The sequence below is a fragment of the Tachyglossus aculeatus genome, chromosome 4, assembly GCF_015852505.1.
Source record: "Tachyglossus aculeatus isolate mTacAcu1 chromosome 4, mTacAcu1.pri, whole genome shotgun sequence".
Taxonomy (NCBI): domain Eukaryota; kingdom Metazoa; phylum Chordata; class Mammalia; order Monotremata; family Tachyglossidae; genus Tachyglossus; species Tachyglossus aculeatus.
Window position 1 is genome coordinate 3,289,860 of NC_052069.1, and position 25,150 is coordinate 3,315,009.

Genomic DNA, 25,150 nt, shown 5'->3' on the forward strand with positions numbered 1-25,150 from the left:
GGGGGGTACATTATGTGTCTGGAGGCTCCCCTCTATTTCCCCCGCTTCCCCCGCCATTTAGTTTCTTTGGTCCTCATCCAGTGGTTGCCCATCCACCACCACATCGAACAAAAACTCCTCACTATTGACTTCAAAGCCAATAGCGTGGCTCAGTGGAAAGAGTCCGGGCTTTGGAGTCAGAGGTCATGGGTTCAAATCCCGGCTCCGCCAATTGTCAGCTGTGTGACTTTAGGCAAGTCACTTCACTTCTCTGTGCCTCAGCTACCTCATCTGTAAAATGGGGATTAAGACTGTGAGCCCCCGTGGGACAACCTGATCACCTTGTAACCTCCCCAGCGCTTAGAACAGTGCTCGGCACATAGTAAGCACTTAATAAATGCCATTATTATTCAAAGCCGTCCACCCCTCACCCCCTCCTACCTCACCTTCCTTCTCTCCTTCTCCATCCCAGCCCTCACCCTCCACTCCTCTGGTGTTTCTAACCTCCTCACTGGGCCTCCATCTCGCTTATCTCGCCCCGTGCCCCTTGCCCACGTCCTGCCTCAGGCCTGGAATGCCCTCCCTCCACAAATCCCGCAGACAATGACTCTCCGCACCTTCACCTTGTACTTCCCAAGCGCTTAGTACAGTGCTCTGCACACAGTAAGCGCTCAAGAAATACGATTGATTGATTCAGAGCCTTCCTGAAGGCCCCTTATAAGACTGGTACTAAGCTTTTGGGAACGTACAATATAATCAATCAATTAATGGTATTTATTGAGTGCTTAGTACATGCGGAACACTGAACAAGCTTTTGGGACAGTACAACGTCATCATTCAATCAGCGGTATTTATTAAGGGCTTACTACATGCAGAGCACTGTACTGAGCTTTTGGGAAAGTACAATATAATCAGTGAATCAGTGCTATGTATTGAGAGCTTACTCTGTGCAGAGCACTGTACTAAGCTTTTGGGAGAGTACAGTACAGCTTTAAGACTGTGAGCCCACTGTTGGGTAGGGACTGTCTCTATATGTTGCCAATTTGTACTTCCCAAGCGCTTAGTACAGTGCTCTGCACATAGTAAGCGCTCAATAAATACGATTGATTAATTGATTGATTGATTACAGTATAATCAATCAATTGGTGGTATTTATTGAGCACTTACCCTGTGCAGAGCACTGTATTAAACTTTTGGGAAAGTACACTATAATCAATGAATCAGTGGTATTTATTGAGCGCTTACTATGTACAGAGCACTGTACGAAGCACTTGGGGGAGAAGCAGCGTGGCTCAGTGGGAAAGAAGTGGGCTTTAGAGTCAGAGGTCATGCGTTCAAATCCCGGCTTCGCCAATTGTCAGCTGTGTGACTTTGGGCAAGTCCCTTAACTTCTCTGGGCCTCAGTTACCTCATCTGCAAAATGGGGATTAAGACTGTGAGCCCCCCGTGGGACAAGCTGATCACCTTGTAACCTCCCCAGGGCTTAGAATAGGGCTTTGCAATCAATCAAGCAATCAATCGTATTTATTGAGCGCTTACTATGTGCAGAGCACTGTACTAAGCGCTTGGGAAGTACAAATTGGCAACATAGAGAGACAGTCCCTACCCAACAGTGGGCTCACAGTCTAAAAGGGGGAGACAGAGAACAAAACCAAACATACTAACAAAATAAAATAAATAGAATAGATATGTACAAGTAAAATAAATAAATAAATAGAGTAATAAATATGTACAAACATATATACATATATAGAGGTGCTGTGGGGAAGGGAAGGAGGTAAGATGGGGGGGATGGAGAGGGGGACGAGGGGGAGAGGAAGGAAGGGGAATGGCTTAATAAATGCCATTATTATTACATTCATTCATTATATTAATTATATGTAATTATTACATTATTCATTATAACATAATGAATAATAATAATGATGGCATTTGTTAAGCACTTACTATTTGCCAGGCACTATAATGAGCGCTTGGGTGGATCCAAGCAAATCAGGTTGGACACAGTCCCTGTCCCACGTGGGGCTTACAGTCTCAATCCTCATTTTGCAGATGAGGTAACAGGCCCAGAGAAGTGAAGTGACTTAGACCACGGTCAGACAAGTGGCGGAGCTGGGATTAGAACCCGTGATCTTCTGACTCCCGGGCTTGTGCTCTATTACGCCTTGCTGCTACCCTTAAATCATCAATCAGCGGTATTTATTAAGTGTTTACTACATGCAGAGCACACTACTTAGTGCTTGGGAGAGTATAACGCAGCAGAATTATAAGACATACCCCCTAGACCCACTTAACTTCTCTTTGCTCCTGTTACCTCATCCGAGAAGCAGCGTGGCTTAGTGGAAAGAGCCCGGGCTTGGGAGTTGGAGGTCATGGGTGCTAATCCCGGCTGTGACTTTGGGCAAGTCAATTCACTTCTCTGTGCCTCAGTTCCCTCATTTGTAAAATGGGGAATAAGACTGTGAGCCCCACATGGGGCCACCTGATTACCTTGTATAATAATGTGAGTCCACTGTTGGGTAGGGACTACCTCTATATGTTGCCAACTTGTACTTCCTAAGCGCTTAGTACAGTGCTCTGCACGCAGTAAGCGCTAAATAAATAAGATTGAATGAATGAATGAATGAATAATAATAATGATGGTATTTGTTAAGCACTTACTATGTGCCAAGCACTGTTCTAAGCACTGGGGGAAATACAAGGTGATCAGGTTGTCCACGTATCTACCTACCCCAGAGCTTAAGGACAGTGCTCGGCAAATAGTAAGTGCTTAACAAATGCCATCATTATTATAATTAAAATGGAGATTAAACCTGTGAGCCCCATGTGGGACAACCTGATGACCTTGTATCTCCCCCAGCGCTTAGAACAGTGCTTGGCACATAGTAAGCACTTAACAAATACCATTATTATTATTATTATTAAAATGGGGCTGAAGCCTGTGAGCCCCACGTGGGACAACCTGATGATCTTGTATCTACCCTAGCACTTAGAACAGTGCTTGACACATAGTAAGTGCTTAACAAATACCATCATTATTATTATTATTATTATTATCATTATTATTATTATTAATCAGACACAAGAGCCTGGGAGATTCTTGATGTGTTGCTAATAACCAATCAATCAATCAATGGTATTTATAGAGTGCTAACTGTGGGCAGGGCACCTCAGTCAGCGCTTAATAACAATAATACTGTTGGTATTTGTTAAGCGTTTACTATGTTCCAAGCACTGTTCTAAGTGCTGGGGTAGTTACAAGATCATCAGGTTGTCCCACGTGAGGCTCACAGTCTTCATCCCCATTTTACAGATGGGGTCACTGATGCACAGAGAAGTGAAGCAACTTGTCCAAAGTCACACAACTGAACAATGGCAGAGCCGGGATTAGACCCCGTGCTTAAGAGCGGCCTTGTCCACTGCAGGGATGGCGAACAATGACAAAGAAAGAGAACCGGCTTTGATCCAACCGGATCCAATAGTTCTCCTCCTGGACCAGGATGTTACCAACTTGTACTTCCCAAGCACTTAGTCCAGTGCTCTGCACACAGTAAGCGCTCAATAAATATGATTGATTGATTGATTGATTTCTGAAAGCGCCACTCTCTCATTCAGTCATTCATGCATTCAATTGTATTTCTTGAGTGCTTACTATGTGCAGAGCACTGGACTAAGCGCTTGGGAAGTACAAATCGGCAACATATTGGGGCGCGATCCACGCGGGGAGGGCCCATGGCCATGGCTGAGCCCCCTCCTTCCTCATCCCCCCCCCAACCTTACCTCCTTCCCCTCCCCACAGCACCTGTATGGATGTATATACGTTTGTACGGATTTATTACTCTATTTTATTTGTACATATTTATTCTATTTATGTTATTTCGTTAATATGCTTTGTTTTGTTCTCTGTCTCTCCTTTCTTGACTGTGAGCCCGCTGTTGGGTAGGGACCGTCTCTAGTTGCCAACTTGTACTTCCCAAGAGCTTAGTACACTGCTCTGCACACAGTAAGCGCTTAATAAATACGATTGAATGAATGAATGAATGAACATATAGAAACAGTCCCGGCCCAACAACGGGCTCACAGTCTAGAAGGGGAAGACAGACAACAAAACAAGTAGACAGGCATCAATAACATCAAAATGGAGAAATAGAATGATAGATATATACACATCATTAATAAAATAGAGTAATAAATATGTACAAATCTTCACAAGTGCTGTGGGGAGGGGAAGTGGGTAGGGCAGAGGAAGGGGGGGGGGGCAACAGCCATCAGAAATAACATTCCCCCACGGCTCAAAATCAGGCTCCGCCACGAGGCTTCCTTACTGACAAAGCCACATCCAGCAGACATTCCTCTCCCCTCCCTGATTCTCAAGTTACTTTCTGGCTCCAACTTTGGATTAGGAAAGGACATTAACTCTTCAGTGCCTCTCAGAGAACCACCCCCCTGCCCCCTGCATAGGTATCAAGCACTTAGTACAGTGCTCTGCACACAGTAAGCGCTCAATAGATATGATTGAATGAATGAATCTGTTTTATTCTGTTAATATGTTTGGTTTTGTTCTCTGTCTCCCCCTTCTAGACTGTGGCCCGTTGTTGGGTAGGGACCGTCTCTTTATGTTGCCAACTTGTACTTCCCAAGCGCTTAGTACAGTGGTCTGCACACAGTAAGCACTCAATAAATACGATTGATTGATTGATTGATTCTGTCCTACATCTCTTCCCTCCTAGACTGTTAGATAAATAACAATAATGATGGCATTTGTTAAGCATTTACTAAGGGCCTAGCACTGTTCTAAGTGCTGGGGGAGATACAAGGTCATCAGGTTGTCCCTCGTGGGGCTCACAGTCTTCATCCCCAGCTTACATCCCCTCCTTCCTCTCCCCCTCCTCCCCCTCCCCATCCCCCCCACCTTATCTCCTTCCCCTCCCCACAGCACCTGTATATATGTATATATGTTTGTACATATTTATTACTCTATTTATTTATTTATTTTATTTGTACATATTTATTCTAATGATTTTATTTTGTTAATATGTTTTGTTTTGTTCCCTTTCTCCCCCTTCTAGACTGTGAGCCCACTGTTCGGTAGGGACCGTCTCTATACGTTGCCAACTTGTACTTCCCAAGTGCTTACTACAGTGCTCTGCACACAGTAAGCGCTCAATAAAGAAAAGCAGCGTGGCTCAGTGGAAAGAGCGTGGGCTTTGGAGTCAGAGGTCATGGGTTCAAATCCCACCTCCGCCAGTTGTCAGCTGTGTGACTTTGGGCAAGTCACTTCACTTCTCTGGGCCTCAGTTACCTCATCTGTAAAATGGGATTAAGACTGTGAGCCCCCCGTGGGACAACCTGATCACTTCGTAACCTCCTCAGCGCTTAGAACAGTGCTTTGCACATAGTAAGCGCTTAATAAATGCCATTATTAATTAATTAATTAATACGATTGAATGAATGAAAGAGGCACAGAGAAGTGAAGTGATTTGATCAAAGTCACACAGCTGACAAGTGGTGGAGCCACGATTAGAACCCATGACCTCTGAGTCCAAAGCCTGGGCTCTTTCCATTAGGCCACGCTAATTCCATCAGAATTGGAATATTACACCTCAACAGGATAGATAGTTGCTTCTTTTACCATCTTCCCTCTAGACTGCAAACTCACTGTGGTCAGGGAATATGTCTGTTGCTTGTACTGTATTCTCCCAAGCATTTAAAACAATATCAATCAATACATGGTAAGCGCACAATAAGCTCACTGTGGGCAGGGGACATGTATACCAACTTGGTTGTATTGTACTCTCCCAATTGCTTAGTACAGTGCTTTTCACAAAGTAAGCGCTCAATCAATATGATATGAATCAGGCAATGTCACTCAATATATTGTAAGTGCACTTTAAGCTGATTGTAGGCAAGGAAGAGCCTGGGCTTTGGAGTCAGAGGTCATGGGTTCAAATCCCAGCTCCACCACTTGTCAGCTGTGTGACCTTGGGCAAGTCACTTCACCTCTCTGTGCCTCAGTTCCATCAACTGTAAAATGGGGACAAAGACTGTGAGCCCCAAGTGGGACAACCTGATCACCTTGTAACCTCTCCAGAGTGTATTAGTAAGCACTTAATAAATGCCATTATTATTATTAGTTGTATTGTATTGTACTCTCCCAAGCACTTAGTGTAGTGCTTTTCACAGAGTAAATGCTCAATTAGCATGATTTTTTTAGTGGTATTTGTTAAGTGCTTACTATGTGCCAGGCACCGTTCTAAGCGTTATGTTGGGTAGATACAAGCAGATTAGGTTTGACACAGTCCCTGTCCCACATAAGACTCACGTTCTTAATCCCCCATTTACAGATGAGGTAACTGAAGCCTAGATTATAATAATAATAATTATAGTACTTGTTAAGCATTTAGTAGTAATAATTGTGGAATTTGTTAAGCCCTTTCTATGTGTCACACACTGTACTAAGCGCTGGGGTGGATACGAGCAAATTGGTTTGAACACAGTCCTTGTCCCACAGGGGGCTCACAGTCTTAGTCCCCATTTTACAGATGAGGGAACTGAGGCCTAGAGAAGTGAAGTGACTTGCCCAAGATCACTTGGGCAAATCACTTGAGCAGAAATGCGATGGAGCCAAGGTTAGAACCCAGGTCCTTCTGATTGCAAGGCCAGCCCAAGCTGCTTCCAATACAACTGATTGGTGGATTGATTGATTCCAATAAATCCGGTTAGAAGGAGGGGGAGGCAGTTTGGGGGAAGGAAAGGAAGAGAAGAGAGTGGGGAGATGGGAGCATTTGACACTGCTTACTTGGACAGTGTAGATAGAGGTCGTTTCTTTGGGATTTCCTTGCTCATCCGTACAGTGCTCGCAGTAAGTGCTTAATAAATATGATTGAATGAATGAATGAACTGTGCAATGGGGAAAATCACATCTCCTTCTGCCCCATTTAGAAGGCGAGTTTGTGGTGGCCAGTGAATGCATCTTGTACTTTTGTGGTACTTTTGCAATCAATTGATCCATAGAATTTATTGGGTACTTACCTTGTGCGGAGCACTGTACTAAGCAGTTGGGAAGAAACAGGTCAATAGAGTTGACAGATACGATCCCGGCTCCCAAGGACCTTATGGTCTAGGGGGGAAGACAGATATTAAATTTAATTACAGATATGGAAAATGGTGGAGTGTAAGGTTATGTTCAGCCAACACTTAGTTCAATGCCTGGCACATAGTAAGTGCTTAATAAATACCATTATTATTATCGTTATTTTTGTGAGGGAGAAACAGCATAGCATAGAAGATAGAGTACTGGCCTTTTCTAAGTGCTAGGGTAGATACAGTGTGACTGAGCTTGCTGTGGGCAGGAATGTGTCTGTGTGTTCATTCATTCAATCACATTTATTGAGCACTTCCCGTGTGCAGAGCACTGTACTAAGTGCTTGGGAGGTACAAGTTGGAAACATATGGAGATGATCCCTACGAAACAACGGGTTCACAGTGTGTTCTATTGTACTCTCCCAAGTGCTTAGTACAGTGCTTTTCACACAGTAAGTGCTCAATCCCCCCCGCCCTACCTCCCTCCCCTCCGCACTTGTATATATTTGTACAGATTTATTACTCTATTTTACTTGTACATAGTCACTATTCTATGTATTTTGTTAATGATGTGCTTAAAGCTCTAATTCTATTTGAGGATTCTGACACTTATCTACTCATTTTGTTTTGTTGTCTGTCTCCCCCTTCTAGACTGTGAGCCCGTTGTTGGGTAGGGACCGTCTCTATATGTTGCCGATTTGTACTTCCCAAGTGCTCATTATTATTAGTAGTAGTAGTACAGTGCTCTGCACACAGTAAGAGCTCCATAAATAAGATTGAATGAATACAAGATAATTGGGTTGGACACAGTCCCTGTCCCACACAGGGCTTACAGTCTTAATCCCCATTTCCCAGATGAGGGACGTTAGGCACAGAGAAGCGAAGAGACTTGCCCAGGGTTGCACAGCAGACAAATGGCAGAACTGTGATTATTCATTTATTTAATTGCATTTTTTGAGTGCTTACGCAGAGCACTGTACTAAGGGCTTGGAAAGTACAATTCAGCAACAGATAGAGACAAGCCCTACCCAACAACGGGCTCACTGTCTAGAAGGGGGATTAGAACCCATGACCTCTGACTTCTAGGCCTGAGTACTTTAAAGCCAATGGTGAAGAGTTTCTGTTTGATATAGAGCTGGATGGGCAACCACTGGAGGTTCTTGAGGAGAGGGGAGACATGGACAGAACATTTTTGTAGAAAAACAATCTGGGCATCAGAGAGAAGTATGGACTGGAGTGAGGGGAGACAGGAGGCTGGGAGGTCAGCGAGGAGGCTGATGCCGTTATCCAGGCGGGAGAGACTGAGTGATTGGATCAGTGTGGTAGTGAATGCTTAGCACACAATATTGCACTCAGTGCAGTGAGTGCACAGTTGATTGATTGGATGCTCAGTAATAATAATTGTGACATTTCTTAAGCGCTTACTGTGTGCCAAGCACTGTAGTAAATGCTGGGGTGGATACAAGCAAAGTGGGTTGGTCAGTCTCAATCCCTATTTTAGAGATGAGGTAGTGAGGCCCAGAGAATAATAATAATAATGATGATGGCATTTATTAAGCATTTACTATGTGCAAAGCATTGTTCTAAGCACTGGGGAGGTTACAAGGTGATCAGGTTGTCCCACAGGGGGCTCACAGTCTTCATCCCCATTTTACAGATAAGGGAACAGAGGCAAAGAGAAGGAAGTGACTTGCCCAAGGTCACACAGCTGACAAGTGGCGGAGTGGGGATTAGAACCCACGACCCCTGACTCCAAAGCCCGGGCTCTTTCCACTGAGCCAGAGAAGTGAAGTGACTTGTCCAACTTGTACTTCCCAAGCGCTTAGTACAGTGCTCTGCACACAGTAAGCGCTCAATAAATATGATTGATTGATTGTCCAAGGTCACACAGCTGATAATTGATGGAGCTAGGATTAGAACTCATGACCTTCTGACCCCTGGGCTGGGGCTCTAGCCACTACACCATGCTGTTTCTCCTAATCAATCAATCAATCATATTTATTGAGCGCTTACTGTGTGCAGAGCACTGTACTAAGCGCTTAATACCTTCATGTAAATTCCCTGAGAGCAGGGATCATGCCTACAACTCTGTTTTGCTGTAGGCTTCCACATACTTAGTATAGTGATCTGCACACGGTAGGTGTTCAATAAATAATAATGATGATAGTTAAGCGCTTACTATGTGTCAAGCACTGTTCTAAGTACTGGATCGATTAAACTACTACTACAAATAATAATAATTGAGATATTTAAGTGCTGCTTATCAAGTACTGTCCTAGGCGCCGGGGTAGATACAATTCATTCAGTCATTCATTGTCATATTTATTGAGTGCTTACTGAGTGCAGAGCACTGTACTAAGCGCTTGGGACAGGACATGCAATAATCAACATAAGCATTCCTCAGGTTCTGACATAGTCCCCGTCCTACATGGGACACTCACAATCTAAGTAAGACAGAGAACAGGGAACGAACCCCCATTTTACAGATGAGAAATCTGAAGCACAGAGAAGTGAAGTGACTTGCCCAGGGTCCCACAGCAGGCAAGGTGGGGGGAGCAGGATTAGAACCCAGGTCCACTGATGCCCAGGCCTGTGTTCTTTCCACTAGGATGCGCTGCTCCTTGTTACTGCTACTATTATTATCATCGATAATAATCGATACCATAAAATCATGGTTTTTAATCACGGTGACTTTGGGCAAGTCACTTCACTTCTCTGTTCCTCAGTTCCCTCATCTGTAAAATGGGGATGAAGACTGTGAGCCCCTAGTGGGACAACCTGATTATCTTGTATCTACCCCAGCGCTTAGAACAGTGCTTTGCACATAGTAAGCGCTTAAATACCAACATTATTATTATTATTATTCTCTGGACCTCAGTTTCCTCATTTGTAAAATGGGCATGGAGACTGTAAAGCCCCATGTGGGACAGGGATTGTGCCTATCCAGATTTGCTTGTATCCACCCCAGCCCTTAGTATAATGCCTCACACATAGTAAGTGCTTAAATACCATAATATTATCATATTATACAACATATAATAATATTATCTATAATACACTATATTATAGGGTTATAATAGTAATACTATCATTATTATTATTAACAAATACACCCCCAAAAATGTGGGACAATGACTGCGCCTGACCTGATTAGTTTATATCTACCCCAGTGCTTAGTTTGGTACTTGGCACTTAGTAAATACTTAATAAATACCATAATAATTATGGTTATTGCACTCTCAGAGTTGCTATTCTGTTATTTACAACAACCACCCTTTCAGTATTTAGAGAGGCCAGGAGCTTGAAAAAAGCAATTTGCCACGGCTTCAGACAGCTGCCATCTGAATTGAAGCAGCTGTGCCATTTTATACCCTGATATTTCCCAACCTGTTACCCAGCCTGAAGGCCCTGGGCTAGTCAAGTGAATGTAATTAATCATCACATGTACTGAGCGCCTCTCATGGGCGGGACTCTGTGCTGAGCTACTGGTAGAGGACAAGCAGAGTTCTTAGAAACCATCTCTGCACTTAAGGAGTTTATAATCCCACAGGGGAGACAGAAACAAAATAATTTCCAGATCTCCAGAATTTATCAATCAATCATACTTATTGAGCACCTATTGTGTGCACAGCACTGTGCTAAGCACTTGGGAGAGTAAAGTATTACAGTCATGCCCTCGGCACATGAACTTGTGGACTTCTTTCTACCCATCTTGAACATAGCTGTATATTTGATTAACTCGTGTATTTGATTACATATAGATTAATCAAAGTAAATATAAATGTTTATACATGCAACCCCTAATTATTATGGCATTTGGTCAGTGCTTACTATGTACCAGGCACTGTATAACAGTGCTTGGCACATAGTAAGTGCTTAACAAATACTATTATTATTATTATTATTATTGTTAAGTGTTGGGGTGGATATAAGGAAAATAGGGTTGGCTCAGTCCCTGTCCCACATGGGGTGCACAGTCTCAATCCCCATTTTACAGTTGACATAACTGAGGCACAGAGAATAATAATAATAATATTTGCTAAGCGCTTACTATGTGCCAAGCACTATTCTAAGCGCTGGGGTAGATACAAAGTCATCAGGTTGTCCCACGTGGGGATCAGAATCTTATTCCTATTTTCCAAATGAGGTAACCAAGGGACAGGGAAGTGAAGTGACATATAATAATAATAATAATAATAATGGCATTTGTTAAGCTCTTACTATGTGCAAAGGATTGTTCCAAGTGCTGGGGAGGTTACAAGGTGATCAGATTGCCCCACACGGGGCTCACATCCCCATTTTCCAGATGAGGTAACTGAGGCACAGAGAAGTTAAGTGACTTGCCCAAAGTCACACAGAGGACAATTGGTGGAATGGGGATTTGAACCCATGACCTCTGACTCCCAAGCCCGGGCTCTTTCCATTAAGCCACACTGCTTCTTATTTATTAAGTGCTTATTGTGTGCAAAGCACTGTTCTAAGCTCTGGGGAGGCTACAAGGTGATCAGGTTGTCCCACGGGGGCTCACAGTCTTAATCCCCATTTTACAGATGAGGGAACTGAGGCACAGAGAAGTGAAGTGACTTGTCCAAAGTCACACAGCTGGCAATTGGCAGAGCTGGGGTTTGAACCCATGACCTCTGACTCCAAAGCCCAGGCTCTTTCCACTGAGCCATGCAGAGAAATGAAGTGTCTTGTCCACGGTCACACAGCAGACAAGCCTCAGTTACCTCATCTGTAAAATGGGGGTTAAGATTGTGGCCCCACATGGGATAACCTGATTACCTTGTATCTACTCCAGTGCTTAGAACTGTGCTTGGCACATAGTAAGCGCTTAACAAATACCATCATCATCATCAAGTGGAGGAGGCAGGATTAGAACCCATGACTTTCTGACTCCTGGGCCTGGCTTCTAACCACTGTGCCATGCTGCTTCTCTCAAGCAGTATCCGATCTGTACTAATTGCTGAGGTAGATACAAGATAATAGGGTCAGACACAGTCCCTGCCCAATATGGGGCTCACATTATATGAAAAACAACATGGCTCAGTGGAAAGACCCCAGGTTTGGGAGTCAGAGGTCGTGGGTTCTAATCACAGTCTTGATCCCCATTTTCCAGTTGAGGGAACTGAGGCACAGAGAAGTGAAGTGACTTGCCCAAAGTCACACAGCAGACAAGTGGTGGAGCTGGGATTAGAACCCACGTCCTCTGACTCCCAAGCCTGGGCTCTTTCCGCTGAGCCACGCTCAGTTTTGTGCCGAGGGAGACAGAAGCCGGGTGGGTAGTTGAGGCCTCACAGCCCCGAGTTTGAGGGGTGGAAGGAGAGAGAGAGAGAGAGAGAGTCCGCCCAAGGCCCAGAGGTCAGCGGCCTTGCAGGCCGCGGCCTGGGAGCCCCCAGTTCGGCCCCGCACTCAGCCGGCCCCTAACTGGACCTTAGGAAGACGAGCCATCCACCAGACAGCGGGGAGAATTCAGGAAAAATGGCCTCTTAGCCTGTGTTTCTCTCTCTGTCTCACTGACTTTCTTTTTCTCTGTTTGTCTTTATCTTTCCCTCTGATCGTCTGTTTCTCTCTCCCTTTTCTCTTCCTCTCTCTGTCTTTCCTTCTCCCTCCTTGCCCGTCTCTTTCTCTCTGTCTCTTTCTCTCAGCCTCTCTGTGTCTTTCCCCACTGCTTCTTTATCCGCCTCTTTCCTTTTGTCTGTGTCTCTTTTTCTCCATCTCTCTGTGTCTCTTTTTCTTTCTTTCCTCCTGCCTTTTTGCCCATCTCTTTCTCTCTGCCTCTTTGCCCTTCTCTTTTTCTCTTTGCCTCTTCTCCCGACTCTTTTTCTGTCTCTCTATGTCTCTATTTCTCTCTCTTTTTCTTTCCCTCTACATCTTTGCCCATCTCTCTTCTCTCTGTCTCCCTTCTCTCTCTCTCTTTCTGTTCTCTCTCCTGTTCTGTGTCTCTTTCTGTCAGCCTTTTTGCTCTTCTCTTCCTCTCTGTCTCTTTCTCTCTCCCTCGTCTTTCCACCCATCTCTTTTTCTCTGTCTCTCCCTCTCTCTTTTCTCATTTCTTTCTCTCTGTCTCTCTTCTGTCTTTTCCTCTGCCTTTTTACCTGTCTGTTTCTCTTTCTCTGTCTTTTTTCTCTGCCTTTGTGCCCATCTCTCTCTCTGCCTTTCTCTGTCTCTCCCTCTGTCTCTCCACCAATCTCTTTCTGTCTGTCTCTTTTCTACCTTTCCCTCTGCCTTTCTGCCTGTCTTTCTCTCTGTCTTTTTTTTCTTCTGCCTTTGGGTCCAACTCTTTCTCTGTCTCTCCCCATGTCTCTCCACCCATCTATTTCTCCCCATCTCTCTTTTTCTGTCTTTCATTCTTCCTTCTTGCCCGTCTCTTTCTCTCTGTCTTTCCTTCTGTCCTTTTGTCAGTCTCTGTGTGTCTCTTTTTCCATCTTTCCCTGTGCCTTTTGCCCACCTCTTTCTCTCTGTCTCTCTCTTTCTCTTTTTCTTTCTCTGCCTTTTCTTCCTCTGCCTTTGTGCCCATCTCTCTCTCTTTGCCTTTCTGTCTCTCCCCCTGCCTCTCCACCCATCTTTCTTTTTCTGTCTTTCCCTCTGTCTCTTCACCCATCTCTTTCTCTCTTTGTCTCTTTTCTGTCTTTCATTCTGCCTTCTTGCCCATCTTTCTCTCTGTCTCTTTCTGTCTCTATTTCTCTCTTTCCCTCTGCCCTTTTGCCTGTCTTTCTCCCTGTCTCTCTGTCACTTTCCATCTTTCCCTCTGTTTTTTTTCATGTCTTTCTCTTTTTTCTTTCTCTTTTTCTCTGCCTCTGTGCTCATCTTTTTCTCTACCTTTCTATGTCTCTCCCCCATCTCTCCACCCATCTCTGTCTCTGTATTTCTTTGCTCTTTCCCTCTGCCTTTTTGCCCATCTCTTTCTCTCTGTCTCTGTGTCTCTTTTCTCTGCCTTTCTGCCCTTCTCTTTCTCTGTATCTGTCTTTTTTTTCTCTGCCTTTGTGCCCATCGTTCTCTCTGCCTTTCTCTCTCCCCGTCTCTCCACCCAACTTTGTCTCTCTTTTTCTCTGTCTCTCCACCCATCTCTTTCTATCTGCCTCTTTTCTGCCAGTGATTGATTCATTTTCTTCATTCACTCATATTTGAGTGCTTACTGTGTGCAGAGCACTGAACTACATGCTTGGGAAAGGGCAACACAACAATAAACAGACACATTCCCTGCTTATCATGAGCTTACTGAGCATTTACTGTGTGCAGAGCACTGTACTAAGAACTTGGGAGAGTAAAATATAATACATTCCCAGCACACAGTGAGCTTACTGAGCATTTACTGTGTGCAGAGCACTGTACTAAGCACTTCGGAGAGTACAATATAACACATTCCCAGCCCACAGCGAGCTTACTGAGCATTCACTGTTTGCAAAGCACTGTACTAAGCATGTGGGAGAGTTCAATATCACAATATAATGGACACATTCTCCACCCACAGTGACCTTACTGAGCACTTACTGTGCACATAGCACCGAACTAAGCGTGTGGGAGAGTTCATTCATTCAGTCGTATTTATTGAGCGCTTACTGTGTGCAGAGCACTGTACTAAGCACTTGGGAAGTACAAGTTAGCAACATAGAGAGACAGTCCCTACCCAACAGTGGGTTCACAGTCTAGAAGGGGGAGACAGACACCAAAAGAAAACATAATAACAAAATAAAATAAATAGAATAATAAATATGTACAAGTAAAATAAATAGAGTAATAAATATGTACAAACGTATATGCGGGTGCTGTGGGAGGGGAAGGAGGTAGGGTGGGGGGGATGAGGAGGGGAAGAGGAAGGAGGGGGCTCAGTCTGGGAAGGCCTCCTGGAGGAGGTGAGCTCTCAGTAGGGCTTTGAAGGGAGGAAGAGAGCTAGCTTGGCGGATGTGCGGAGGGAGGGCATTCCAGGCCAGGGGGAGGACGTGGGCCGGGGGTCGACGGCGGGACAGGTGAGAAGGAGGCACAGTGAGGAAGTTAGCGGTGGCAGAGGAGCGGAGGGTGCGGGTTGGGCTGGAGAAGGAAAGAAGGGAGGTGAGGTAGGAGGGTGAGGTGATGGACAGACTTGAAGTCGAGAGTGAGGAGTTTTTGCCTGATGTGCAGGTCCATTGGTAGCCACTGGAGATTTTTGAGGAAGGGAGTAACATGACCAGAGCGCTTCTGCACAAAGATGATCCGGGCAGCAGCGTGAAGTATAGATTAAAGTGGGGAGAGACAGGAGGATGGGAGATCAGAGAGGAGGCTGCTGCAGTAATCCAGTCAGGATAGGATGAGAGTTCACAATATAACAGACGCGTTCCCTGCCCAGATCAAGCTTACTGAGTGCTTACTATTCACAGAGCACTGTACTAAGCGTGTGAGAAAATCCAATATAACACAAGGAGTTTATGGTGTAGAGGCTGTTTACAGTCTTCAATCAATCCATCAGTGGTATTTATAGAGTGCTTACTATGATGATAATGATAATATTGGACCACACTGCTTCTCTAAGCAACAAGTATGCTCATTGTGGGTAGGGAATGTGTCTGCTTATTATTCTATTGCACTCTTCAAAGCGCTTAGTACAGTGCTCTGCACACAGTAAGTACTCAATAAGTAAAAATATCTATAATTCTATTTATCTATTCTGATAGTATTGATGCCTGTCTACTTGTTTTGTTGTCTGTCTGCCCCCTTCTAGATGGTGAGCCCATTGTTGGTTAGGGACCATCTTTATATTTTGCCGAATTGTACTTTCCAAGCACTTAGTACAGTGCTCTGCACACAGTAAGTGCTCAATAGATATGAATGAATGAATATTTGTTAAATGCTTACTATCTATCAAACACTGTCTAAGCGCTTAGGTAGATACAAGCCAATCAGGTTGGACACAGTCCCTGTCCCAAGTGGGGCTCACAGTCTCAATCCACATTTTTCAGATGAGGGAACTGAGGCCCAGAGGAGTAAAAGTGACTTGCCCAAGGACAAGCATCAGAGAGGGGATTAGAACCCATGACTCTGACCTTTTTACTCCCAGGCCCGGGCTCTAGCCACTAGGCAGCAGTGCTTCTCACGCCTTTCATTCATTCAATCATATTTATTGAGCACTTACTGTGTGCAGAGCACTGTACTAAGCGCCTTTCTTTGCCTTTTCTCCTCCTCCCCTCCCCATCACCCCCATTCCCTCCCTCTGCCCTACCCCCTTCCCCTCCCCACAGCACTTGTGTATATTTGTACATATTTATTTCTCTATTTTATTAATGATATGTATATAGCTATAATTGTATTTATTCTGATGCTATTGATGCCTGTCTACTTTTTTGTTGTCTGTCTCTGTATATATGTATATATGTTTGTACATATTTATTACTCTATTTATTTTACTTGTACATATCTATTCTATTTATTTTGTTAGTATGCTCGGTTTTGTTCTCTGTCTCCCCCTTTTAGACTGTGAGCCCACTTTTGGGTAGGGACTGTCTCTATATGTTGCCAACTTGTACTTCCCAAGTGCTCAGTACAGTGCTCTGCACACAGTTAGCGCTCAATAAATATGATTGATGATGATGATGTCTCCCCGTTCTGGATGTGAGCCTGTTGTTGGGTAGGGATTGTACCAATCTGTTGCCAAATTGTCCTTTCCAAGCACTTAGTACAGTCCTCTGCACACAGTAAGCGCTCAATAAATATGATTGAGTGAATAAATACGATTGAATGAATGAAGTAAGCCTGCCTCCCAGGGGAACAGGGCCTCTGGGACGTTGTCCTCTGCCACACTTGCTCCCAGACTCCCGACATTCCAGCTGAAATACTTTGGGAGCCTGGCTCCTGCCAGCTCCCCAGTTCTGGGTTCTAATTCCGTCTCTGCCACTTGTCAGCTCTGTGACTTTGGGCAAGTCACTTCATTTCTCTGTTCCAGAGTTCCCTCATCTGTAAAATGGGGATTAAGACTGTGAGCACCAAGTGGGACAATCTGATTAGTTTGTATCTCCCCCAGCGCTTAGAACAGTGCTTGGCACATAGTAAGCGCTTAACAAATGCCATTATTATTACTATTATTAGCCCGACGGGCGCCCGAGTGTCCCCGCTGCCGCATTCACAGCTAAGCCTGGGCATTGGGCAGTGTGCCCCTGGCCACGGCAGGCCCGACTGATGGACGGACGGACAGATGGCCGTCCACCACTTCCCCTCCCTCCTCTTCCTCCTCTTCTTTCTCCTCCTCTTTTCATTCTCTCATTCATTCAGTCGTATTTATTGAGCACTTACTGTGTGCAGATCACTGTATTAAGTGCTTGGGAAGTACAATTCAGCAACAAAGAGAGACAATCCCTGCTCACAGTTTGCTTACAGTCTAGAAGCAGGGAGACAGACATCAAAACAAGGAAACAGGTGTCAGTATAAATAAGCAGAATTAGAGATATATACTGTGGCTTAGTGGAAATAGCCTGGGCTTGGGAGTCAGAGGTCGTGGGTTCTAATCCTGGTTCTGCCACTTGTCTGCTGTGTGACCTTGGGCAAGACATCTTGTCCTCGGTTACCTCATCTGTAAAATGGGGATGAAGACTGTGATCCCCAAGTGGGACAGCCTCATTACCTTGTATCCTTCCAGCACTTAGAACAGTGCTTGGCACATGGTAAGTGCTTAACAAATACTACTACTACTACTATTATTATTATTATTATTATTATTATTATTATTATTATTACATAAGTGCTGTCCCGGTTGGGGGGGTAAGTGTGGAGGAGCAGAGGTAATCTTCTTTCTCCTCCTCCTCCTTCTTCCTCTTCTCTTTTATAGAGAAGCAGCATGGCTCAGTGGCAAGAGCCTGGGCTTGGGAGTCAGAGGATGGAGGTTCTAATTCCAGTTCCGCCACTTGTCTGCTGTGTGACTTTGGGCAAGTCACTTCACTTCTCTGGGCCTCAGTTACCTCATCTGTCAAATGAGCATTAAGACTGTGAGCCCCACGTGGGACAACCTGATTACCTTGTACCCACTCCATCACTTAGAACAGTGCTTGGCACATAGTAAACGCTTAACAAATACCATCATTATTATTAAGCGCTTATGTGCCAAGCACTGTTCATAATGACATTTATTAAGCACTTACTATGTGCAAAGCACTGTTCTAAGCACTGGGGAGGTTACAAGGTGATCAGGTTGTCCCACGCGCAGCCTTAATCCCTATTTTACAGATGAGGTCACTGAGGCCCAGAGAAGTGAAGTGACTTGCCCAAAGTCACACAGCTGACAAGTGGTGGAGCCGGAATTTGAACCCATGACCTCTGATTCCAAAGCCCGGGCTCTTTTCCACTGAGCCATGCTGCATCTCCTGTCTCCTGTTCTAAGTGCTGGGGTATACAAGATAATCAGGTTGTCCCATGTGGGGTTCACAGGGTTACACACTTACTATGTACCAAGCACTGTTCTAAGTGCTGGAGTAGATGCAAGATTGGACACAGTCCATGTCCCACTTAATCCCCATTTTCCAGATGAGGGAACTGAGGCAGAGAGAAATGACTTGCTCAAGGTCACCCAGCAGACAAGGAGCGGAGCTGGCATTATCTGTTCATTCAATCATATTTATTGAGTGCTTACTGTGTGCAGACCACTGTAATAATAATGATAATGGCATTTATTAAGCGCTTACTATGTGCAAAGCCCTGTTCTAAGCCCTGGGGAGGTTACAAGGTGATCAGGTTGCCCCACGGGGGGCTCACAGTCTTCAGCCCCATTTTACAGATGAGGTAACTGAGGCTCAGAGAAGTTAAGTGACTGGCCCAGAGTCACACAGCTGACAAGTGGCGGAGCTGGGATTTGAACCCATGACCTCCGACTCCAAAGCCCGGGCTCTTTCCACTGAGCCACGCTGCTTCTCTGCTATACTAAGAGTTTGGAAAGTACAATTCAGCAACAAATAGAGATGATCCCATTAGATTATCAGGCATTAGAACCCAGGTCCTTCTGGCTCCCAGGCCCTATCGACTAGGCCGTGCTGCTTCTCAGTCGGCCACAGCCTTGTGGGGGGACTAGGGTTGCATGGGGGATCGGGTCCTCTGCCCCAAAGAGAGGGGCGGGGGGCAACGGGCAAGACCCCAGAGCCAGAGAGGGCCACCCCACGGGTCTGCACGTGGGTCTGGGGCCTCTGTGGCCATGTGGGGCTGAGCCGTGGGCCTCGGTGTCCCAGGCCCAGGCCCGGGCGAGGGTCCGGGATGCGGGCCCAGTGGCGGGCACCACAGTCCGCTGCTCTCTTGCAGGGGCTGGTGTCTTCTTCCTCTGCTGCCCGAACGGCGAGCAGCTCAGCTTCCTCTTCGACTGCATCGTCCGAGGCATCTCTCCGACCAAAGGCCCGTTTGGACTGCGGCCCGCCCTGCCAGGTGAACGCTGGACGCCCCCGCCCCATGCGGACCATCCTCTGGACCCCAAGGGTGTCCCTCCCTATCCCCCTCCCCAGCCCTGCCGACTTATTTGGTGGCTGCTTCATCCACGGTGGGGGCGGGGGGTGGGGGGGGAGTCCTCGTGGCCTTGGTGGGCATTGATTCTGGCTGTTTTCCTGCCAACTCCATTCACTCATTCAATTGTACTTATTGAGCACTTACTATGTGCAGAGCACCATACTAAGCACTTGGAAAGGACAATTCGACAACAGATAAAGATGACCCCCTACCCGACAATGGGCTCACAGTCTAGAAGGGGGAGACAGACAACAAAACAAATAGACAGGCGTCAATAGCATCAACTCATGGAGGGCATGGTTGGGGAATGTCCGTCAGTCAATCGTATTTGTTGTTATTATGGTACTTGTTAAGCACTTACAATGTGCCAAGCACTGTTCTAAGCGCTGGGGTAATCAGGTACAGATACGAGGTAATCAGGTTGTCCCATGTGTGGATCAGTCTTAATCCCCATTTTCCAGATGAGGTAACTGAGGCCTAGAGGTCACACAGCAGACAAGTAATAATAATAATAATAATAATAGCATTTGTTAAGCACTTACTATGTGCCAAGCTCTGTTCTAAGTGCTGGGGGGATACAAGGTGATCAGGTTGTTCCATGTGGGGCTCCCAGTCTTAATTCCCATTTTACAAATGAGGTAACTGAGGCCCAGAGAAGTGAAGTGACTTGCCCAAAGTCACACAGCTGACAAGTGGCGGAGCCAGGATTAGAACCTCTGACTCTAAAGCCCGGGCTCTTTCCACTGAGCCAAACTGCCTCTAGACTGTGAGCTCGTTGTGGGCAGGGAATGTGCCTGTTGTTCTCTTGTCCTCTCCCAAGCGTTTAGTACGGTGCTTTGCACACAGTAAGCGCTCAATAAATGCGATTGACTGAACAATCCAATTTTCTCCCTGTCCTTGGCTTCCCGTGCAGGCGGGCGCCGGGCGGGGAAGGACGGGGCAGTAGCGCCTCCTGCTGGAGGCTCTAGGGGCTCCCTCACCTGCCGGACCCTTTCTTCCCTTCCCTTTCCGTCTTCCCTTCCCTTCCGTTGCCTTGCCTTGCCTTCCCTTCCCTTCTTGCCTTCCCTTCCCTTCTTGCCTTCCCTTCCCTTCTTGCCTTCCCTTCTTGCCTTCCCTTCCCGCCTTCTCTTCTTGCCTTCCCTTCCCTTCTTGCCTTCCCTTCTTGCCTTCCCTTCCCGCCTTCTCTTCTTGCCTTCCCTTCCCTTCTTGCCTTCCCTTCTTGCCTTCCCTTCTTGCCTTCCCTTCTTGCCTTCCCTTCCCGCCTTCTCTTCTTGCCTTCCCTTCCCTTCTTGCCTTCCCTTCTTGCCTTCCCTTCTTGCCTTCCCTTCTTGCCTTCTCTTCTTGCCTTCCCTTCTTGCCTTCCCTTCCCTTCTTGCCTTCCCTTCCCTTCTTGCCTTCCCTTCCCTTCTTCCCTTCCCTTCTTGCCTTCCCTTCCCCTCTTCCCTTTCCCTCTTCCCTTCCCCTCTTCCCTTCCCCTCTTCCCTTCCCCTCTTCCCTTCCCCTCTTCCCTTCCCCTCTTCCCTTCCCCTCTTCCCTTCCCCTCTTCCCTTCCCCTCTTCCTCTCTTCCCTTCCCCTCTTCCCCTCTTCCCTTCCCCTCTTCCCCTCTTCCCTTCCCCTCTTCCCCTCTTCCCCTCTTCCCTTCCCCTCTTCCCTTCCCCTCTTCCCCTCTTCCCTTCTCCTCTTCCCCTCTTCCCTTCCCCTCTTCCCTTCTTCCCTTCTTCCCTTCCCCTCTTCCCCTCTTCCCTTCCCCTCTTCCCCTCTTCCCTTCCCCTCTTCCCCTCTTCCCTTCCCCTCTTCCCCTCTTCCCTTCCCCTCTTCCCCTCTTCCCTTCTTCCTTTCCCCTCTTCCCTTCTTCCCTTCCCCGCTTCCCCTCTTCCCTTCCCCTCTTCCCTTCCCCGCTTCCCTTCTTCCCTTCCCCTCTTCCCCTCTTCCCTTCCCCTCTTCCCCTCTTCCCTTCCCCTCTTCCCTTCTTCCCTTCCCCTCTTCCCTTCTTCCCTTCCCCTCTTCCCTTCTTCCCTTCCCCTCTTCCCTTCTTCCCTTCCCCTCTTCCCTTCCCCTCTTCCCTTCTTCCCTTCCCTTTTTCCCTTCCCTTCCCTTCCCCGCTTCCTTCCTTCATATTTATTAAGCATTCATTCATTCAATCGTATTTATTGAGCTCTTATGGCATGCAGAGCACTGTTCTAAACGCTTGGAAAGTATAATTCAGCAACAGAGACAATCCCTAACCAACAACGGGCTCACAGTCTAGAGTACTGTACTAAGCACTTGGTAAAGTACAATACAACAAGAAACAGTTAACTTCCCTGCCTGTGATGAGCTCATAGTCCAGTGGGGGGGTGGGGGTGGGGAGAAAGACATCAATGCAAATAAATAAAATGACAGGTATATACATAAGTGCTGTGGGGAGGGGAAGGGGGAAGAGCAAAGGGAGCAAGTCAGGGAAGGGAAGGGGAGGGAAAAAGGGAAGGGCAGAAGGGAGTGGGAGATGAGGGAAAGTGGGGCTTAGCCTGGGAATGCCTCTTGGAGGAGGTGAGCTCTCAGTGGGACTTTGAAGTGGGGGGAGAATCATTGTCTGTGGGATTTGAAGAGGGAGGGCATTCCAGGCCAGAGGCAGGATCGGGGCTGGGGGTCGACGATGGGGCAGGCGAGAAGGAGGCCCAATGAGGAGGTTAGCGGCTGCAGAGGAGTGGAGGGTGCGGGCTGGGCTGGAGAAGGACAGAAGGGAGGGGAGGTAGGAGGGGGCGAGGAGATGGACAGCCTTGAAGCCAAGAGTGAGGAGTTTTGGCTTGATGCGTAGGTTAACTGGTAGCCACTGGAGATTTTTGAGGAAGGGAGTAACATGCCCAGAGCGTTTCTGCACAAAGATGATCTGGGCAGCAGCTTGAAGTATAGACTGAAGTGGGGAGAGGCAGGAGGATGGGAGATCAGAGAGGAGGCTGATGCAGTAATCCAGTCGGGATAGGATGAGAGATTGAATGATCAGGGTAGCGGTTTGGATGGAGAGGAAAGGGTGGATCTTCGGTGTTGCGGAGGTGAGACCGGCAGGTTTTGGTGACAGATTGGATGTGAGGGGTGAACGAGAGAGCGGAATCGAGGATGACACCAAGGTTGCAGGCTCGTGAGACTGGAAGGATGATAGTGCTGTCTGCAGTGATGGGAAAGTCAGGGAGAGGGCAGGGTTTGGGAGGGAAGATAAGGAGTTCAGTCTTGGACATATTGAGTTAATAAGGACATATTGTCCTTTCCCAAGCGCTTAGTACAGTGCTCTACAAACAGTTGGCACTCAATAAATACGATTGAGTGAATGAATGAAGGGAGCATTTTCAGCACCCCATCTTCACCCACCTTCAGGCCCACAGCACTTAATAATAATGATGACATTTATTAAGCGCTTACTATTTGCAAAGCACTGTTCTAAGGCTGGGGAGATTACAGGGTGATCAGGTTGTCCCACGGGGGGGCTCACAGTCTTAATCCCCATTTTACAGATGAGGTAACTGAGGCACAGAGAAGTTAAGTGACTTGTCCAAAGTCATATAACTGACAAGTGGCAGAGCTAGGATTTGAACCCATGACCTCTCACTCCAAAACCCAGGCTCTTTCCACTGAGCCATGCTGCTTCTTGTCAATCAATGTTATTTATTGAGCACTTGCTATATGCAGAGCACTGTTCTAAGCATTTGGGAGAGTACAATATAAGGAGTAAGCAGACACTTTCCCTGCCTATAATGAGAAGCAGCATGAAAAATAATGGATAGAGCCCGGGCATCAGGTCATGGATTCTAATCCCGGCTCTGCCACTTTTCTGCTGTGTTACCTTGGGCAAGTCACTTGACTCCTTGAGCCTCAGTTACCTCATTTGTAAAATGGAGATTGAGACCTTGAGCCCTACATGGGACAGGGACTGTGTCCAACCTGATTTCTTTGTATCTACCCCAGTGCTTAGTACAGTGCCTGGCACGTAGGAAGTGCTTAACAGATAGTAGTTATTATTATTAGATTGGGAAACAGACATTACTATGAATAAATAATTTATATCAGTAATTCTTTTATAGTAATATCTGTTTCCCCCTGTAAGCTCCCTGTGGGTAGGGAATGAGTCTACTTACTCTCTTGTATTCTATCAATCAATCAGCGATATTTATTGAGTGCTTACTGTGAGTAAAGCACTATATTAAGCGCTCAATAAATTATTGTTGGTTGATAGTTATGGTATCCCAAGCCCTGGATGGACGGATGGATACAGGATAATCAGACTCAACCGAGTCCTGACTTCCAATCCTGGACACTGACCACTAGGACTGTATACGCATTCATTCATTCATTGTCATATTTATTGAGCACTTACTGTGTTCAGAGCACTGTACTAAGCACTGGGGAAGTACAAGTTGGCAACATATAGAGACGGTCCCCACCTAACACTGGGCTCACAGTCTAGAAAGGGGAGACAGACAACTCGTTGTGGGCAGGGAATGTGTCTTCATTTTTATATTGTATAATTCAAACCAATTAGTACAGTGCTTTGCACACAGTAAGTGCTCAATAAATACCACTGAATGAATGAATGATGCCCAAGATGCTCATCTGCTAGGAGTCCTGGGTTTGGTTAGGGCCATTCTGATTTTTGACTTGCAGGGAAGCAGTGTTGGCCAGTGGCTAGAGCACAGGCCTAGGAGTTAGAAGGTTGTGGGTTCTAATCCTGCCTCCACTACTTGTCTGCTGTGTGACCTTGGGGAAATCACTTCTCTGTGCCTCAGTTCCCTCATCTGCACCAGGGGGAATTCAATAGCTATCTCCCTCCTACTTAAACTGTGAGACCCATATGAGGAGGTTAGCGAAGGCAGAGGAGAGGAGTGTGCGGGCTGGGATGGAGAAGGAGAGATGGGAGGGGAGGTAGGAGTCAGTCGCATCTACCTTAGCGCTTAGAACAGTGCTTGGCACCTAGTGAGCGCTTAACAAATACCAGAATTATTAGGGTACAGTTTATCATCATCATCATCAATCGCATTTATTGAGCGCTTACTGTGTGCAGAGCACTGTACTAAGTGCTTGGGAAGCACAAATTGGCAACATATAGAGACAGTCCCTACCCAACAGTGGGCTCACAGTCTAAAAGGGGAGTTTACTGCTGTGTTAATCCATCGTGGTAGCGCTTGTGATCCATCCCTCTATACCGTGAGCTCATTGTGGGCAGGAATGTGTGTGTTTGTTGTTATTTTGTCCTCTCCCAAGCGCTTAGTACAGTGCTCTGCACACAGTAAGCACTCAATAAATGCAATTGAAATCCGTGAAGATGGAATGCTAATGAAAGATATTTTAGACACTGGACAGTTTCCTACAGGAACAATGATAATAATAATAACAATAGTGGTACATCGATTCTTTCGAAATGTGGTGTTGGAGAAGGCTTTTGCGAATACCATGGACTGCCCTAAAAACAAACAAATGGATTTTGGAGCAAATTCATTCATTCATTCAATCGCATTTATTGAGCGCTTACTGTGTGCAGAGCACTGTACTAAGCGCTTGGGAAGTACAAGTTGGCAAGATATACAGATGGTCCCTACCCAACAGTGGGCTCACAGTCTAGAAGGGGGAGACAGACAACAAAACATATAAACCAAATAAAATAAAGAGAAT

At 46.2% G+C, this 25,150-nt stretch overlaps 1 protein-coding gene across 1 annotated transcript in view; it reads left to right on the top strand.

Annotated features, from left to right (window-relative positions):
• DOK7 (docking protein 7) overlaps nt 1-25,150 on the top strand; it is a 70,038-nt gene that overhangs the window by 38,634 nt on the left and 6,254 nt on the right. Inside the window, exon 5 of the mRNA XM_038745327.1 lies at nt 19,312-19,431. Coding sequence (XP_038601255.1) covers nt 19,312-19,431 — 120 coding nt within the window. The remainder of the gene's footprint in view (nt 1-19,311; nt 19,432-25,150) is intronic.